The sequence below is a fragment of the Pagrus pagrus genome, assembly GCF_965226575.1.
Source record: "Pagrus pagrus genome assembly, chromosome: 5".
Taxonomy (NCBI): domain Eukaryota; kingdom Metazoa; phylum Chordata; class Actinopteri; order Spariformes; family Sparidae; genus Pagrus; species Pagrus pagrus.
Genome location: NC_140189.1, coordinates 16,816,865 through 16,835,321, shown reverse-complemented (window position 1 = coordinate 16,835,321; position 18,457 = coordinate 16,816,865). Strand labels below are relative to the sequence as shown.

The following is an 18,457-nucleotide window of genomic DNA, read 5'->3' as shown; positions in this document are numbered from 1 at the left end:
ACCGGGCACAAGGTGCTATACCATCTGCACCAGAGGGATAAATGGGTCACCTGCACTGGTCAGGTGATACTAAGCAGGGTGCACGCTTGTTCAGACAGCACGTGGTGGTACCATCGATGTTGATCCTTGGACTTTCTGCTAAGTTTCTGGACGTGCTCTGGAGGGAAAATGCTTCCAACCGAATCTACAGACTTGCTGACGTCATTGCTGAGTGTTCATGTTGCCTGTATCAGAGTGCATGGGCTCATTTCATTCATTTATTTCCTCATTCTTTGATTCATTAGTGCGGGTCTTATCTGGGCCCAATCGTTAGTCCAATTAGGCCCCATGGAGCTTCACCAGTCCTGTGTTCTAAACAGGAGATGGATGAAGTGAAAGAAATTGCCGTCCTCTCTTCTCCGCCTCGCGTTGTCTCTCAGTCCTCTCCCTCTCTTGGCCCCCAGAACGTACTCTTCCTTCGTCTTTCCTCCTCACTCATTCTCTCTAGCTCTCTGATGTGTGATAAGATAGCATAGTCCCTCATATCCTGTTTCTAATACAGATCGATGAGAGGGAAAGGACCGAGGTAGGGAGGGATGAGACGAGGCAGAGTGGGTTGATGTAGAGAAGAGAAGGCAGAGGGAGGGAGGGGCTGTGATGGGGGGGGGGGGGGGGGGGGGGGTCAGGGTAGAGATATCTGAAGAGGAAATGAGGATTCAGAAAGGAGGACATCACTCAGATTCACATCTCTTTTCATTTAGCCCATCACACACGTGCATGCACGCGCGCGCGCAAGCACATGCGCGCGGCTACATCTGCGTCAGGGCGTCTCAATATTTCAGTGCCAATAAGGAAACCATTTCTGCTGCGTGATTGAGTGAGTTGCCGTTTTCTCTCTCCGCCGCAGATGCTGTTTTGCAGGTGGGAGCTGCAAGCAACTCACATAACCTTTTGTGTTGCAGTCAATTACAGTTCAGTTGCATCAGCTGGGTGAGGAAGGTCCCGTCGGGGGTTGCAGTGTGTGTGTGTGCGCACGAGCGTGCAGTTGTTGTTAATACCATGCAATTTTAAGCATGCATACGCGGACTCACGCACACACGCTGAGAAGCAGACAAATTGTCTCTCTCAGTGTATATGACCCCCAAGGGCAACAGCCAACCACCGCCCCCGTCGCTCTGTCTGAGACTCTAAATGATCTCAGCAAGAAGCGCCTTCTGAACTTAGCTGAGAGAGAAGGCTGCCTTATTTATAGACTACATAAGTGGATATTGTGTGGTAAATTCTCAGAAATATCCCAAACGGCCTGAATATTGAGAATGCAAGGCAGCAAACTGCTCTTTCCTCAGTGTCTCCGATATTGGTGCTGCAGAAATGGAGAGAAAGGTGCGAGGGAGGGAGGAAAGGTTTTCTCAGGCGGCTGCTATTTGTGCATGTGTTTGTTTTTGGGCAACAAAATGTCTACCAGCTCGCTAAACGAGGGCCTTGAGGATGGCGGCGGGTGGGGTGGGCGCTGCGAAAGATAGAAGGGCAGGGAAAAGGCTTCCTAAACCAATTAGCAGCCGGGCCGAGGATGGGGGGCTGGCTACAATTACCGCCCTAATTGAGGTCAGAGTTGTTAATTTAGTGGTGAATTAAAACAGTTAATATGCATTTATCAGGATGGCCAGGGGAGATGGCAAAGAAGAGTGTGCTGCCTATGCGTGCGTGCGTGCATGCGTGAGTGCGCACACTTGTGCTCTTTGTGTAATTTAAGTCGCATTGCAAGAGATTACACAGAAAAACATGCGAGAGGCCATTCTCTGCCTCTGTGGTGCAATTAGGAGCAGTGCAATTGGTTCAATGGGAGATGCTGGCATTTAAATAGGCAATGATATGGTTGAGGTGAGACGGAAACGGGACGAGAGACGTGCGAACATAGAGGAGGGAAGAGAGAGAGAGAGGGTTTGGAACATGTTCCAGAGAACAGAATGATGATGATACAATATTTTCCAGTCGGGGGACACTCGGTGCACAGTCTGCCACAAAGTCACCTTTCTCCATCTCCTCTCTGTTTTTCCTCTCATGCAGAAATCCAGTCACACCCTCTACTCAGACACATGGAAATGTTTCTCAAAAAAGCCTTAACGCACGAGCGTTGTATTTCTGTTTGATTGCCTGTGTTGCGAACCACTTACTGTCAGAGGAAGAAGCACGGCCATCTTTTCTTCCCCAACCAGTCAATGAATGCAGGGCCACTCATCCCTTAAATCTTTCCTCTCCACTTGCCATCTTCCTCTCCCTTCCTCGTTTCATCCATGGAGGCCCCGCTTATTCATCTCTTCCTCTCTTCTCTGCATCATCATCTGTAGCCTGTTTTCCCTGCTCTTTTTTTTCCTCATCCTCGGGGGATTTGATATGTTCTTAAATATTCTCTCAGTTCTCGCTGTCCTCCAGTATTCTCTCTGTTGCTCTCTCCTCCTCTCCGCCGAGGTTCATCGAGATTTCTGCGAGAGCTCCTGACCGCTGGCCCCCTTCTCCGAACCGCGGCCGTCTCCTCCTTTTCATCTCCCGCGTCCCTCTGTCCGTCAGTCAGTCCTTTATTTTCTCCTCTCCTTTTTGTCACAGGATCACGTGTGCTGCCGCTGTTTCAGATGCTGTCTTTTGCAGATGATACTGGCAAGCACTTTGCCTCCCTGAATTATGCATCGAGATTACATAAAAACCTCGTGAAGCAACTGATCTATTTTTAATCCAGCTAGTTTGCTTGTTAAACCTGTTTCTCTGTGATCTTTCCATGCGTGCGTACATGTGTGTTTTGTGTGCGCGTGTCTCTTAAAATGAACTCGAGTGAGGAGACAGAGATTAGAAAGGGAGCACAGCCCTGTCTCACAGAGTCAGACTGTCTCTCTCTCTTTCTCTCTCGTTCTCCCTGTGTCTGTCAGTCGAATTCAATTCAGATAGGCTTTTTTATTGGCATGGCGTTTAATAAAGCCTTCCAATGCAGCTTGAAAACAGTAATTACGGCAATTATGATCCGAAAAGAAAATGCTTAAAATTATGGCAACACAAAGCTAAATACGTCAATTTCAGCGGTTTCATTTTGGCTAAAATTACACACTAACAAAGTTAGAAGTGTTGTTAAAATGAGGGATGGCGCTTGTAAAGAGAATGATAACAAGTGTCTCTCTTTGTCTGTGTCTTCCTTTCTTTCTCCGTCTCTCCTGCTCGGCGTGCTGCTGCAAAGAAACCTGTTGACAAAAGCTTTGGCTTTTTGTGCTCCTGACGCCAAGGAGTAAGAGTGCCATCTATTGGTCAGCTTTTCCCAATCAAACACAGAAAGAGGAGACTCATTCGGGAAAACCACACATGTGCACCCACCGTCGCACACACATGCACAATAAGATAACTATAGGGCTGTCTGATGTGTTCTTGGGGATGACCTAGATTGAGAGCACCGTCACAATAGACTCACTCTTGCTTACTGTCTCTTGCTGATTCAATAGGTAATCTTTCCATCGACTGCTCCCCCCCCTTGATACCATCTTTGCGCGTGCGTGCGCCCGCAATGTGTGCGCGGATGCATGTCTGCGTTATCTACAAGGAAGGACAGGCAGAGATAAGACGAAGAGAAGGAGGAAAAAAGGGAGAATTAGAAGGAAAAGAGGGAGAGGAATGAAGGTCAGCGTGATGAGAGAGGAGAGGGCAAGAGGTGGATGTAACAGAAAAGAGACAAGAGGGGGGAAGGACACTGTAGTTTCTCCGCATTCTCTCCCTCTCGCTCCGTCTCTCTTGTTCTCTACGCCAGCCCCCCCTCTCACATGAAAAATAAAAAAGAGCTGACAGTGGAGGCCGGGCAGCAGCCGAGGTGTCAGCGCTTTCCTTTGACCAGGAGCGAGGGAGGGGAGAAAGAGGGAAAGAGAAGAAACATAAAAAGGAAGAAACAAAGAAACAGAGAGCGATGGGACAATCGGTGGGGTGAGAATGAGTCTGCCCCGGCAGCACTTCCTAAAGCCGCATCCCCTTCTCTTGCAACTTTTACGCTCCTCCCTGCGTGTGCAAACCTCGGGCGAGTGGAGATGGGATTTGACAAGAGGGAAATTGATTCCCGGGCTTCACGTGCAGGTCTTATAAGGCTCATGCGGTGAGGATGAGGCCAATAACACCTACATAATGCATCGTACACCATCACACATCCGTGAGCATCCTCAAGGCTCACATCACAGTGTTCATGTATACGTACAACACTGCAGGTACACTCTGCCTTTCCCATAACATCCTTTTAAATATTCAGACATGAGCAAACGATGCATGTCCACCGTTCTTACTCAGGAAATTGTTCAAGAGCATCAGAGAGATTAAAACACAGAATATCTACTTTTGTGTACAGTAAAGGAAGCGACTATTTTCTTACTGTTTCATTTTTTTCGGGCGGTTTCTTCCGGGGGTGGAGACGCATGGCAGCAGGCTAAAGGAGGGAAGAGACACAGGAGGAGTAAAAAGCTGACAAAATGAAGAGCGCATACGCTCGAGCAGTCATATACCACCAGCACACAATAACACAACAGAGGACAAAGGATGAGGAGAAGGGAGAGGAGAGAGTCATGGAGCGATCTCTTCAGAGACCGATCTGTCACTTGCTCTCCACGAGACGGTGTAAAGGCTTCCAAAATAAAAGCAGGAGATGCTGTCAAGTTGAAAGAGGATTGTGAGAGGTTGAGGTAAAGAAAGGGAACGAGACAAGGCCCTTTTATGGTTTTTAATTGTCTGTTTTGTAAGACCTGCCTCGGTTTTCTGTGCTGCGGGTTACCTGCCACTTTGTTAACAGTGGTTTTTGATTGATATGCACTAACGCAAGTATAAAAGCAGCATTCTATAAAAGCTGCACTGGGTGCCGTATAAATGACAGATCAGACATAGAGCGTTGGCCTCCTGTATTTCTTTGGCTTGATGAGCTTTCAAGTGTGGCTTTTTTTATACCAGGCTCGCAGACAATTCACCGCTCAAGTCATATGTCCTCACATCCTCTCCCCTCCCTTCCCCTCTCCCCCCCCCCCTCCTCTTCTCTCTCTCTCTCCGTCCCTTTGTGTGCAGCGATCAACTTGCTGGGTTTGACATGGCAGCTGAAGCCGTCCGACGGCCCTGTGTTGAACAACGGACTGGGAGCTGGCTTGCCTGTCAACAGTGATGTGGCCACGCTGCCCTCTGGAGGCAGAGGTATGAACTACAGCGCTCACACCCCACATGAAAATCCACACACTGAGCTGCGAGGCAGAACTCGGTACCCTCGAAAGGATGAGGGTAGTGAAATCCATATTTATGTGTTTTTGACAACAAATTCCATAAGAAAACCAAAACCAGCTACTACCAAGTGTTGTCTGTGTCTCCAAAGCCTGATATAGCTTTACCTCTATGGAAGAGTGCTCCATTGTTGTCCAGAAACTATTGAAAACACATCATTTTCACTCATATCCCGGTGCTGAATAACCTCACTAACATGCTAAATGTGCATTACTCCGCAGCGGAAAATAGTCCCCAACAAATGCAGTATTCACTCGTAAGATAAAGCTCTATATATCCAGTCTTCAGTAGGAACAAATTGGCTCGGGGGCTGAGTGCCACAAACAGAATGTCATAAAGTACTGAAGGACAGACATTTGTTGGAAACAGCGTCATCCTTTAAGGCTTTTAAATGCTGTTTCTGCTGCGCGTAACATATTAAAACAGTCCCGCCAACTAAAACGTTTTCATTATTCATGACACAGTACTAGCTGTGCTATCAGTATGTGCTGTTTAACCACTCCGCTGAGTTGTGTCGAGCTAGGTTTATCGTTTCAGTCAGCAGCGAGGTAAAACACCAACTGCACACACACCCCCTCCACCCCTCTCTCTTTTAAGGCCCCCATGCGGTTCTCTATCTATTCTTCTTTCGCTCGCTCGATCTCGCTCTGTAACACACACAGCATGTGCTATAGGTACGTGTGGGCTGCTGCTCTGTGTCTGTATTCTGTATTAATGAGAGGACTGTTGTGTTGTGTTCCCCAGCCGTCTAGGCCAGATGCTGCTGTTGTTCTTCTCATTGTTACTTTTATTTCTTCGCTATTCGGCGAGCACACACACACGCGCTCAAACTCAGTCTTTCTCTGTCTGCCTGGGCCCCAACTCTGCTGCTAGATGACTGACCTGATTGCAGGATGCTGTGTGTTTCTGCGTGCGTGCCTGTCTGCTTGGAAAGCTGTGCCCTGCAGTTCTATCAGCTCGCTCTCATTTCAGCCCAGACAACAAAGTCCACAGTCCTGCCGGCTCCGCTACAAAGGCATCATTTTGCATCCCACCGTCACATGTAACAACACTCATTTTAACATAAACTGTGGGCGCGCAGTTTGCAGAGCTAATGGTGCTCGTCCTCCACTATTCAATGGCCGTGAATTTTTATAGCAGATTATTTCAAGTAAACAGTGATGATTAACTATTGACTCTGACAATCGAAGCCTGTAATCACAGATTATGCAGTTTCTTTCCCCCTCGCTCCAGGTCCGTGGGCAGGCCGTAACAGCAGTATAGACACAGGCAACATCGAGGTCGGGAGGCGGGTGACCCAGGAGGTGCCTCCGGGAGTGTTCTGGAGGTCCCTGCTCCACCTCAGCATACCGCAGTTCCTCAAGTTCAACATCTCCCTCGGCAAAGATGCTCTGTTCGGAGTGTACATCCGCAAGGGCCTGCCCCCCTCACACGCACAGGTAAAATCTGGCACCAAGCGCGAGCAAGCGTAGATTCTCCATCTTCTGAACCTTCAGGGTAATTAGCTAATCACAGAATGATCAATCTATTCATTAGGGACCCTTTATCTTCATATTGATCAGCTGAAATGAAGAATACATTAAAAAAAACTTTCATGTGTCATGGGAAATCCTGAAATTCATGTGTGATTCATTATATTAGTTTGAAAAAACTAATTTAGCCTAAGATTTACACTTAATTAAATTTCACAGTAATGTAACTTTTACTGCCTCGTATTAATTAGAAGCTATTCAATTAACAGCAGATTTGATTTGTAGAATGAGACATAATTGCATTCAGATTTCACTGCCTGGCCTGACCTCAGCTGGTAAAGACCATAAAGTTGTGGCTACTGTGCAGCAGTAAAAAAAAAAAAAACCTTTCTGCAATGCTCCCAGAAACCCAAAGAGAATGACAACTCCCAGGGAGCTCCCTGTTGCATTCTTCATGCTTCCCTTCCAGCCACACTTACTCCCCTCATCTTTTAGTCTTCCTGCATATACAACCATAGGTCATTTTTCAAAGTCGGAAAAGTGCCACCCCAGCACTTCATACATGAGTCATAGTTGAATCAGTCTCACATCCATTCAACCCCAAACTCTCTCGGTCTCTTTATTTTCTCCCACAGTACGACTATATGGAGCGCCTGGATGGGAAGGAGAAGTGGAGCGTGGTGGAGTCTCCACGGGAGAGGAGGAGTATCCAAACTGTGGTCCTCAATGAGGCAGTGTTTGTCCAGTACCTGGACGCCGGTGCCTGGCACCTGGCCTTCTACAACGACGGCCGGGAGAGAGAGACGGTTTCTTTCAGCACAAACGTCATGGGTGAGACATTTGTAGTTGTAGCGGGTGGAAGGAGGGAGGGAAATAGGGGGGGAAGTAGGGAGAGAGGTAAGATGAGATTAAGCACCAGCATTTCAGAGATGGGGAATGAAGCTATTCACTACAAGTGATTTAAAAGAGTACTCCACTGACGTAGCATGGCACTTCTACAGTAGCCTATTACATTGTCAGAGGGATGATGGACAGTTTTTTTTTGTTAAGTATAAAAACCGATGCAGCAGAGCCAGAGATAACGTCTTTTTTATTCCACACATTCTTCTTCCTTGTCAAACCTGGTGCCAAACGTTACCCACAATGCAACTCGGCATCCAGCCGCTAGCCTCAAGCAGATATGAGGAGCGGGCTACAGACGTCTTCTTTCTTCATTCAAACTATTACTGTGACTCCCTCAGGTGACCTCACTTTAGGGAATTTGTCAGACTTCGCTCCCACTGGAAATGTGTAAAATTGGTGGAGTATCCCTTTAAGAGCATTTTAGTCCAATGTTTTACCCCAGTTTGGCAAAAACTTCACAGGGTGCAAAAGCACTCTCCACCAGCATGTGCACAACGAGCAACACAACGTTGGCAAGTAGACGGGACCGCTTAGTGAGGTAAAAGATTTGTGTTTGACATCACTTGAGGCAATTTATCAGACTTTGCTCCCTTTGGAGACACAGAAATGTGCAACATTGGTGGAGTGCTTCTTTAAGAGGGGCATGGTAGTATTTTCGTCAGATTTTTTTTTCCCCAGTTTGACAAAAACTTCACAGGGTGCAAAAACACTCTCCACCAGCATGTGCACGACGTTGTCACGAACAACACAACATTGTCAAGTAGGCGGGACCGCTTAGCGAGGTAAAAGATTTGTCTTTGCCAAAGCGTAGTAGGCTAAATTGACAGTATGCATCGAAAAAGAAAACAAAACTTATTATATCTGAGAGTGTAGACTCACTTCCACGGTGTTTGTACAAGTGTGAAGAGGCAGAAAATCAACCAGGAGCAAAAACTCAATTGTCTTGGAAATCATCGGAAACCAGACCATGGATGAATCCAAATAAAATCCCACTGCAACCTTGCAAATTGGATGTTTTTTAGGACCGGAAACAGTGCCCCAAATAATTTCAACTGTGTTGGAGGCATGAGTGTGGGAACAAGGGGGATGGATAGAAAGAGTCAAGCTGAGTGAAAGAATCCTTCACCGTCAATATCTGGCGGTAGAGCTTTCAGCAGTAGGAGTACAGGAGAGAAGGAGAGGCAGAGGCGGCGAGGGCAGAATTAGAGTGAGTGCCGAGAGGGGTAGCTGGAGGAAAGACATAATGGTGGGGGCAAAGCCAGAATGGAGTGAAGTGGAGTGAAGGACGGGAGGAGGAGGAGCTGAAGAGGAGAGTGAAAGAGAGGTTGGCATTAGGGTAAGAGGGAGACATGGGGTTTGAGATTTTGGGGGGGGGAATTGGCTGAGAAGGACAGAAATAAGAGAGAGGAAGTGTTCGAGAGGAAGGCAGCATGGAAAGGCTGAGTAATGCTTTTGTGTAAGATGAGTGGAAGCTGGAAAAAGCAACAAGGGTAGGAGGAAGGGACGGATAAAAGTCCAAAATGCCTCCTTATCATTAGCATCGACCCTGTTTCTTCCCACCAAACTGTTCTCGTCTGGTAAGTGGGTTAAGAGGCACTAAGAGGTGGATGGAGCGCTGAAGTCATGCGTCAGAAGCACGCGCACACACATGCAGGAGGGTCCAGCTAAAATCTGCCTCGCTGCACCAAGCAACCACACCTGGATGAAGTATTAATGACCTTGGTGGGGCCCGACGAGGGGTAAACAAGCGAGACGAAAGGGAAAGTGGCAGATTGTAGGGAAGAGGAGAGGGGTCGGAGAATTCAAGAACATTTCTGACGCAGCGTGCAGACAAATGATGGATGGATGATGGTGTTGAGGAATGGCTGATTCGAAAAGCATTCTCTACACGCTATGAAAGATGCACTGAAAAAGGGATGCATGGAATCTTGGAGGAGGGCGTTCGCTTTTGATGTCTCTGCGACTGCGAGACTCGGAGCGGCTTGACTCGATCTGTACTATCTTCAAGGAGTGAATGGTGCCAATGATTTAATCGAATGCTTTGATGCTTGCCATCAAACTCTCCCTCTCACTCCCCCCCCCCACCCCACCCCCCTCTCTGTCTCACTTTGTCGTCTTCACAGATTCGGTGCAAGAGTGCCCGCGCAATTGCCATGGCAACGGAGAGTGTAATTCTGGCGTGTGCCACTGCTTCCCAGGATTCCATGGCATGGACTGCTCCAAAGGTAGCGGGCTGCTTTACAAAATGTGTTTTCTTCCGTCGTCAAAAAAAATAAGATAAAAATTCTGCTGTCTAATTAGGCGAGCTGGCGCATTTCAGCGAGCGAGGATCAGGAGCGGTAAGATGGCGCATGGCCTTAGGTGGAGCCGAGACAAGATGACTGATGATGAATGGCAGCTCCCCCAGCTAACGTCTCGCTCGCTCTGCGCTCACCTGGGATAGACAGCTTTGATGAATAGTTTAGTTACCTCTGCCTGTAATTACTCTTCATGTCATTGCCACTCTCCAGCCCCTTAACCACTCTATTCACCCTCATACGCGCTGAAGTGTTGGTGGGGTTAGGCGGGTGTGGGTGTGTGTGTGGGTGGGCGCCCTGGCTTTTCACCGCTTTGAGAATCTCTGAAAAGCCCGCTAATTGTTTTTCTTCTGTCGTGCTCGGGGTTTAATCTCTCCCCCTTTCCTCCCTCTCTCCGCTCCTCCAGCGGCGTGCCCGGTGCTGTGCAGTGGCAACGGCCAATACGACAAGGGCTCCTGTGTGTGCTACAGCGGCTGGAAGGGACCCGAGTGCGATGTCCCCGTCACGCAGTGCATCGACCCTCTTTGCAGCGGCCACGGCACCTGCACCGATGGCAACTGTGTGTGCTCCATCGGCTACAAAGGGCAGAGCTGTGCAGAGGGTGAGAGGAGGCAGGGTTAATGGTGTGGTGATCCTCGAGGATGTGGGATGGTCTCATTTTTTTTTATTTTTTTTATGGGTTTTGACAAGTCGGAAACATGAACGTTTGCACAGCAGCATACGCATCCACACACACACTCCTTCTAACTTAGACAGCTCATCATGGCATAATCGTACTCTGACCGAGTGTCAGTTCCCTCCATATATACCAATGAAGTATGATGCCGCAGCCAAACACGTCAGAGATTTTATTAAGGGATGAAATTGCTTCTATTGATCCTTGTTAAGAAGGATCAGCCCGCCACATTCTCTGTCGTCACAAAGATAGGGAGCGAGAGAGAGAAAAGGAGGGATAAGTCAGGGCAGCGGTGAGAGGTGAATATGTATGAAGAAAGAGAGAATTGGTAAAGGAGGGAGAAGAGAGAGCACAGTGCGCCGGGGTGAAGATGAAGAGAGGGAGAGAAAGACAAAGGGAAGAAAAGGAGTAGAGTGACAGACAGCAGAAGTCAAGACACAGGGCCGGAGAACAAGGTCAGCATTTTCTCCTGCTCTTCTTTTTTTTTTCCTCTCCATCTCCCTCTCATCCAATTTTTTTTCCCTCCCTTCCTCCTCTGGTCTCAAATCTGATATTCATCACAGCAGAGTCCCTCAAACAATTTACCTGGAGTGCCAGCGACATGAAAATCGATAACTGTGATCTGCCGTTTCTGCCAGGCAAACAGAAATGGAGGGGCCGAGGTTGTGTGCGACCGGGCGCCTTTTCCACGAATGTGTGTGTGGGAAAGGGGTGCGACGGGGGGTCAATGATGCCTGAGGAGGGGGGAGGAGAGGGGTGAGAGAGGTGTCAGACAAAGAGGACGAGGAGAGAGAGGGATGGAACAGTGAGAGGACGCCAGGAGAGGGGTGGGTGGGCGCTTTGCCGGGAGGAGGTAATTTGTCAAATTGGTTTTCACTCACTGCTCGGACTCAGAGCTGCCTGTCAAGCTGGCAGACTGACAGTGTCAGATTCTCCCCTATGTATTACCCGCATACACACTAATGCATACACAAGCGCTCACAGCGAATAATGTGTCAGAGAGGCTCGCTGCTCTTTCAGAGTGGAGCACATTTGCTACTATGCCCCAATTATAGACTCAGCTATTCATTATTGTGAGCTTTAATTGCCTTAGTAATATGTCTGGACATATTTTCTTTTATTTCATTATCTTTTTGTGTACACAGAGAAAGAAAATATGTCCTCCGCCTCATCTCTTTCTTTTAAAGAGACTCATAATATTTAATTTGTTTCTAGCCTTACCTCTAATGTGACACTTTCTAGCTCCTGTTGGTTTTTGTTCATTTGTTTTTTTCTCTGTATTTTCTTTTGCTTCACATTGGTGTACCTCTCGCTCAATGCAGTGGATTGCCTGGATCCGACGTGTTCCAACAATGGCATCTGTGTGAATGGGGAGTGCCACTGTAAGCCAGGCTGGGGAGGGCTCCACTGCGAGCTGCCCAGGGCTCAGTGCCCAGACCAGTGCCACGGCCACGGGGCCTTCATACCAGATACCGGTCTGTGCAGCTGTGACCCCAACTGGATGGGACCCGACTGCTCTATGGGTGAGTACGACTGCAGGGCTGCTTCGCCTGAAAGAGTAAAATACGGGGAGGAAAGATGGAGTAAGAAGAAGCCATTGTTCCAACATATTGGTCCCCTGGGATACATGGCTAATTAGTTTACCATTTTATTTCGTACGGCTTTTGGTTTTCAAACTGTGCTTGGATGGAATCTACAAGACCACAAACAATACAACTCGCCGAGAAATAGGATACAGCAACTGTTATATCCACCAAGCCAAATTGGAACAAAAAGGAACACAATGTGACAAGTTTTTTACTGTCAGGGTTATATCAAATCATCTCTCTCAATAGACTGTCAGTAACAGTATGGTTCTGACAGCTTTTTGCGATTATGAGGGTAGCGCTCAAAATCCGAAATCGGGCAAGACAACAGACTTTTATTCATACGGCACATTTTATTACAATGGGCCGCACGTAAGTGTAACAACATGTAACATGTATAAAAGAATATAATGAATAAAAAAGCAGCCACAAAAGAGCAACAAAGAACATTTTTAATAAAAATGAAGAATCGCCACCCACAAACAACACCAACAAACGCAAAACAGACCTACGCAACCCCGCCCACAGACTTCAACATCGACCCACACACTCACACAGAGCAACTAATTAGAAAAGTTTAAATTTTACTTTCTAAACAAAACCGTGGTGACAAAGGCCGTTTGTTCCTGAGAGTGAGCCAAAGCTTACAGAGTAAGAGCCAAAGCCAGATGTTTTCTTAAACTCACTGACTCTATAAATGTCGGAGATGTGTTTGCATTATAAACAGTGACACATACAGATAACAGAAGGTGAAGTGATGGTACAAGAAGAAAATAGCGGTTGCCTGGAATCACCTCCTGTGCATGAGGCTCATTTGTCCCTGGTGCACCCCTGAATGGAGTAGAAAATTGAAGATAGATATTGCTTATACACACCTTCCTTTCATAATAAAATACTCAACCTCTGCGATTCTGTATCTCAATAAAATAAAGCTCTTGAGCTGCCTCTGTAACAGAGACAGCAACCTCCACCATGACAACCTCGCAACACTTCCAATCCCAGGATCACAAACAGAGCTGTAGCATTTGTTATGAGAGTAGCAATGCTTAACTTTAATAAAGACAACATTGTTTCACACCGCAGGATCCCTCAGCAAGTGTGCATCAAAACGTCTGTACATAGTACATTCCCCGCACAGCAGGGGTCCCGAGTACACGAGCAGGATTGTCACATCTCGCTGCATGCACCGCCGCTGCCTGCAACATCTGAGCCTCGCAAACAGTGACTGTAATGAAGGCTCAGGAAATAAACCCAGTTCACAATACTATAATCACTGATTTTAATTGGAGGTGTAAGATGGAGAATTGTGTTTAGTGTAATGCGGGTTTGATTGTTTATGATTGTTTGATTGCGCTGCTTTAGGCACTTGGCAGCTTAATTTGACATTGTTACTCTCTGTCGCAGGGGATGAAGTCAAGCGTAGAACTGATTTTTTCTTTTGTATTTGGGGGGCTTTACTTTCAAACCAGGGTTTAAAAGTCAAATTTTTAGATTTCCTGGTTGCATATTATTGTTGTTTCATTGACATTTAGATGATTTTATTTTAACATGTACAGTAGTTTGGTTGAAATAAAGCAATTTGATGCCGTTGAAACAACCACTATATGTAACCCTGACATCTCAAAAAAACTCTTCTAGACATCTTAACCTGCAAGTCGCCAAATCACTGCTTACAGTATTCGATCTCCACTGTGTAAGGGTGCACATATGACAAAAAGTCAAATAAAAACCAACATAAAACATCACCCTTTGAGTCTAGTGAATATTGTTTGTGACCCAAACCTTTCTCCCCTCCCTCAGAGGTTTGCTCGGTTGACTGTGGCACCCACGGAGTGTGTATGGGCGGAGCGTGTCGCTGTGAGGAGGGCTGGACCGGCGCCGGTTGTGACCAGCGTGTGTGCAACCCGCTCTGCATCAAACACGGGACCTGCAAGGACGGAAAGTGCCAGTGTCACCAGGGCTGGAACGGAGAGCACTGCACCATCGGTAAGCGCCTCTGCCTGTTCTGTGTGTGCGGAGGTGTGTGTTTAATGTGTGTGTCAACTGGTGGGTGTGCACAGAAACACCAGCACCCAGTCAGCAGCTCCTGTGCACTTTGTTAAAGGAATTTGGAATTGAGAAGTGGAGGGAAAAGGGAGACCTTTGGGAATTTGAAGAGGGAGGGATGACGTAGGAGGTGGGCGAGCCGTCAGGAAGGGAGCAAACTTCTCAGAAGTGGGGGAGAGAGGATTACAAAAGAGCATGATTTAACCGCTTTTAGGTTGCCTCTCAACTGCAGACCCCAGGAGTCTTAGTTTCTCTGGCCTTTGAAACACCAAAGTTATGCGTTGAAAGGTAAAACTCTTCACCTCACTGTGATCAAAACAAAGCTCTTGTTTGTGTGTGTGTGCGTGTGTGTGTGTGTGTGTGTGTGTGTGTGTGTGCGTGCGTGTGCATGCACACAGTTGTGCCGGCGTGTGTGAGCGTGACTTTTTATGTCAGTCAATCACTGTCACTGTGGATGGATGAGTGCCAGATTCCTTTGATTCACCCACAGTGCTTTGAGACACAAAGTCTCATTTCCCTGTCACCACAAGCACTGTGATTGCAATCTGATACGCACACACACACAAACAAACACCAAAACACACGCACGGAGCAACACACACATATACACGCACGCAAGCCAACACATACATACACGCACAGGGGAATAACAGTTTATGATCTCCCCGCTTCCCCCATCAGAAAGTAGGGCAGCTTTGACTGCAGCATCAGCCCAAGATGAAAGAGTTGTCAGGCCTCAGCTTGGCGCAAAGCACACTTCACTAGCACCAGACACTCTCAGTGTTAGCTTATCTCAGCTTGCCTGTTGTTCATTTCAGCTCTGCATGATGTTGCTTGCATTTATTCAAAAAAAAAAAAAAAAAAAAACCTCTCCCCATCTCTTACCTTTTGCACGTTTTCTCCCACTGCAGACCATGGGAGCATGGTTGACAAAGCAGGTACCGTATCTGACTCTGGTGTTTTGTTTCTTAGCCTGTGGTGGTAGAAGCTAGCTGCTGCATTTGTGGGTTTTGGCCTGGCTTGGCTCTGTAGACTCTGTGGTGCTATCTGTCCGTAGATTAGGGTGCCAGCCTCAATGATAACTCCCTCCATGCAGCGCGCTCCCATTTACAGCAGTGCGCTGCGGCAGGGGCTAGCTGTCATTGAGCCTAGATGTGTTGTGGGGTACCGTAGAGCCAAAGTGTGGTATCAGCAGTGTTGAGGGGCTGTGCTGTGAATGTGTGGATGTGCATGCGCGTGAGTGTGTGTTCTCCTCCATATTTTCCAACGTGGAAACACAAACACATAACTCTGCTCAGGTATTCTGGTCATGTTTTGCGTAAACACAGCTGCTTCACACGAGGAGAAAATGATGAAAGCCGTAAAGAACTTTGGAGGTAATTGGCGAATTTCATAGGCCACTGATGCGAGGCCTTAACGTGGTGTCAAAAAACACACAGGGCTGTCGAGTGTGTGTGTGTTTGCGTTTGGGTATTTGTGGCAAGAGTGGCGGCCATGGTAGAGTGGCTAATAAATTCATTTTGTGTGCACGTGTGTTTGATTGTGCGTGAATGACTCAGCGAGCATTAATTCCAGATTTTCTATCTTTTCATCAAACCCATCCCTTCCCTAGAAAAAAAAAAAACAAAAAAAAAAAATACAGCCAAACAGTTTAACCAGATCACACATAGATAAACAGAATCATGGCTGAGGTCAAGACATCGACGTGAGTGGAGAAAGGTGCAGGTCTAGGGTGAGATGTCTCACACACGCACAGCAAGAATGCTTAATAGATAGCCTCGCAGCTGAACCTCTGTCGGAGCGGCACAGATTGCCTGACAGTACAGGTCCCCGGAGCACCGTTGAGAGTGTCCTCTCACCCTCTACGCTTAATGGAATAGCTCTCATTGTTTTATGAAGAGCCAGCCCAGAGAAAAAAGGTAAATCGCAGGGTTAAAGAGGGAGCAAGAAAGAGGGGGAGAGTAAAGAAGAACAGATGGAGCCAAAGGGAAGCGGAGAGACAGCTCAAAGAACAATCAATGTAATTTCTATAAGGTAGCTTATTAAGAATAGGAGGGCTGGCTGAGCGGAGTTTATCTGAGAAAGTGCAGAGTTATCTGGTCTTAGATTTATGCCTGCGACCTTTACTTCATGACCTTTAGAGGAGACGGAGCTGGAAACGTGGGAAATGGAGAGAATGGTGGAACTTTTTCAGCGCAAAGTCTCGACTCTTTTGTGCACTTTGTTCTCATCCTTTCTGTCTCTCTCTATCCCTGTCTCACCTCCTCCTCTAGAGTTTTACACACTATCTTTCTCTATTCAGTCATACAACCCAACCACACACACACACACACTGCACGCCACACAAGAGTGTGTGTGCTGACCCATAACCCAAGGCAATTTCTCCTCCTTTTTAAGGGGATTTCATCAGAGTCCAACTACATTAGTGGGGAGGGGAGACTTAATAGTTTCTGAAATCCCACTTTATTCTAGTTAGTATGAGGGGGTATCGACTGGGCCCTGGCATTAAAGAGAGAGGAGCCTCGTGCCGGCCTGCCCAGGCAAGCCGATCAATGCCCACTATGGATTGTCCTGTCCGGGTGCTTCATAAGTATTTGGCTGCTTTAAATGGCAACTCCATTTAACAGGCAATCACTGCTAACTGCCTTTGTTCCCTGAGCTCAATACTGGGGGACAATCTATTCCAGCCTGACTGTTAATACAGCGTCATGATCAGTCCCCTGATGCAGAAAATGGTAATAATTAAAGATAAAAACCTTTGATTTGATTCCTCTTGTTGAGCTGAAAAACGTGGTTAAGCCTCTCTGCCCCCGCCCTCCACACACACACCACACACACACACAGACAAACATTCACATCCTTCCACCTCCTTCTTCTTGGGAACAAGATGGCGCACTGTCTTTCTCAAAGTCCTTTGTTGACTTTCCCTCATCGCCTGGTGTTTGAGGCATATGATAAAATGCCAATCGGGGTGAAATGCCTGTTAATTTAGCTGCTGCCACGGTTTAGATTGCACTATTTGTATTCATAATGCATGGCTTTATTGATGCGGCGATTTGTTAGAGGGCAAAATCCTACAGTGCAACTTGAGTGAAAATATGTTCATTAATCTACTGAGCAGGACTCAATGAAAAGCATTTCATATTCATAATCTCTCACTGGGTTATTTTGTCCTTCCTCGCTCTGTGTCGGCACACTACGACTGAGTGGGAAATGTCAGGTCATATCTCCAGGGTGCGTCGTGCTGCGTGTGTGCGTGTGAGTAAGTGCCTTTTGCGTGCATGCACGTATTGTTTTATCAGCCAACCCTGTCTTTGCCTCCATCTCCCGTGGGTAGACTTAAGAGTGTCGCATCCTGCTCGCTCATTTATTGAAGAGGAAATCACTGTGACAAGTTTGTTTGGGGCTCTTTGTGCTGCTGGAGAAAACATTGTCATTGTGTGTCATCGTGCCTTTTTTTTCTCGCTCGCTGATAGATTATAATGTGGCAAACACACAGTCTTGTGTTAGGTACGATTCAAAGCGATGCAGGAAAATGGCAAGAAAGGTCAGCGGTTGAAAGGCCTTTGTGAAAAAGACATTGACGAGCAAAACTGTCAATCAAAAGAAAATGAAAATGTCATAATGAGTTTTCAGAAACAAATGTATGTTCTTATTTGGAACAAGTTTAGCAGAATAATGTTGATATCAGAGTCATCGTAAAGGGGACTTTTAGGCCATTTTAAACCTGGGCCGTGTATTTACATGTTCGGGTGTGTAAATGATTCATACTTACCAAAAGTTTTGGAATTGCTCAGGTGTTTCTTCTCAGCTGGCAGCCGCGACATGGCTGCAATGTAATCCTATGGGGCAACTCCAAATGTCAAAGTTGCATCTACTGCATTGCACCATGTAAATTTCCCTTTAAACAAATAACTTAACCTTCTGGGAAGTGCTCTAGTCTTCCTTTTCTAGGAGTTAGTTGTGAAGATATTGTTCTCATATTTGTCCATTCAATATGAGGCTGAAGCCAGCAGCTAGTTAGCTGCTTTAGCTTAGCATAAAGAGTGGAAACGGGATAAGAGCCAGCCTGGCTCTGTCCGAGGTGTGAAAACGACAAGTTGTGGTCTTACCTTGGCCTGCTACACAGTTCTGTGTTTTTTTCTTCCATATGTCATATGTTTTTATTGGCCCATTTGTGATCAGATAGCCTTTCTGGCTACAAAAATGCAGATGAAGATT

The 18,457-nt window shown here is 46.9% G+C and overlaps 1 protein-coding gene across 6 annotated transcripts in view; it reads left to right on the top strand.

Moving 5' to 3' along the window:
* tenm2a (teneurin transmembrane protein 2a) overlaps nt 1-18,457 on the top strand; it is a 233,315-nt gene that overhangs the window by 191,661 nt on the left and 23,197 nt on the right. For 4 of the 6 annotated variants that reach the window (XM_084352210.1, XM_084352215.1, XM_084352213.1 and 1 more), the window contains 8 exons: nt 5,050-5,172; nt 6,469-6,695; nt 7,364-7,559; nt 9,755-9,856; nt 10,335-10,529; nt 11,927-12,127; nt 13,991-14,176; nt 15,148-15,174. In XM_084352210.1, coding sequence (XP_084208336.1) covers nt 5,050-5,172; nt 6,469-6,695; nt 7,364-7,559; nt 9,755-9,856; nt 10,335-10,529; nt 11,927-12,127; nt 13,991-14,176; nt 15,148-15,174 — 1,257 coding nt within the window. The remainder of the gene's footprint in view (nt 1-5,049; nt 5,173-6,468; nt 6,696-7,363; nt 7,560-9,754; nt 9,857-10,334; nt 10,530-11,926; nt 12,128-13,990; nt 14,177-15,147; nt 15,175-18,457) is intronic. The other 2 variants (XM_084352211.1, XM_084352212.1) reach the window with 2 other exon arrangements.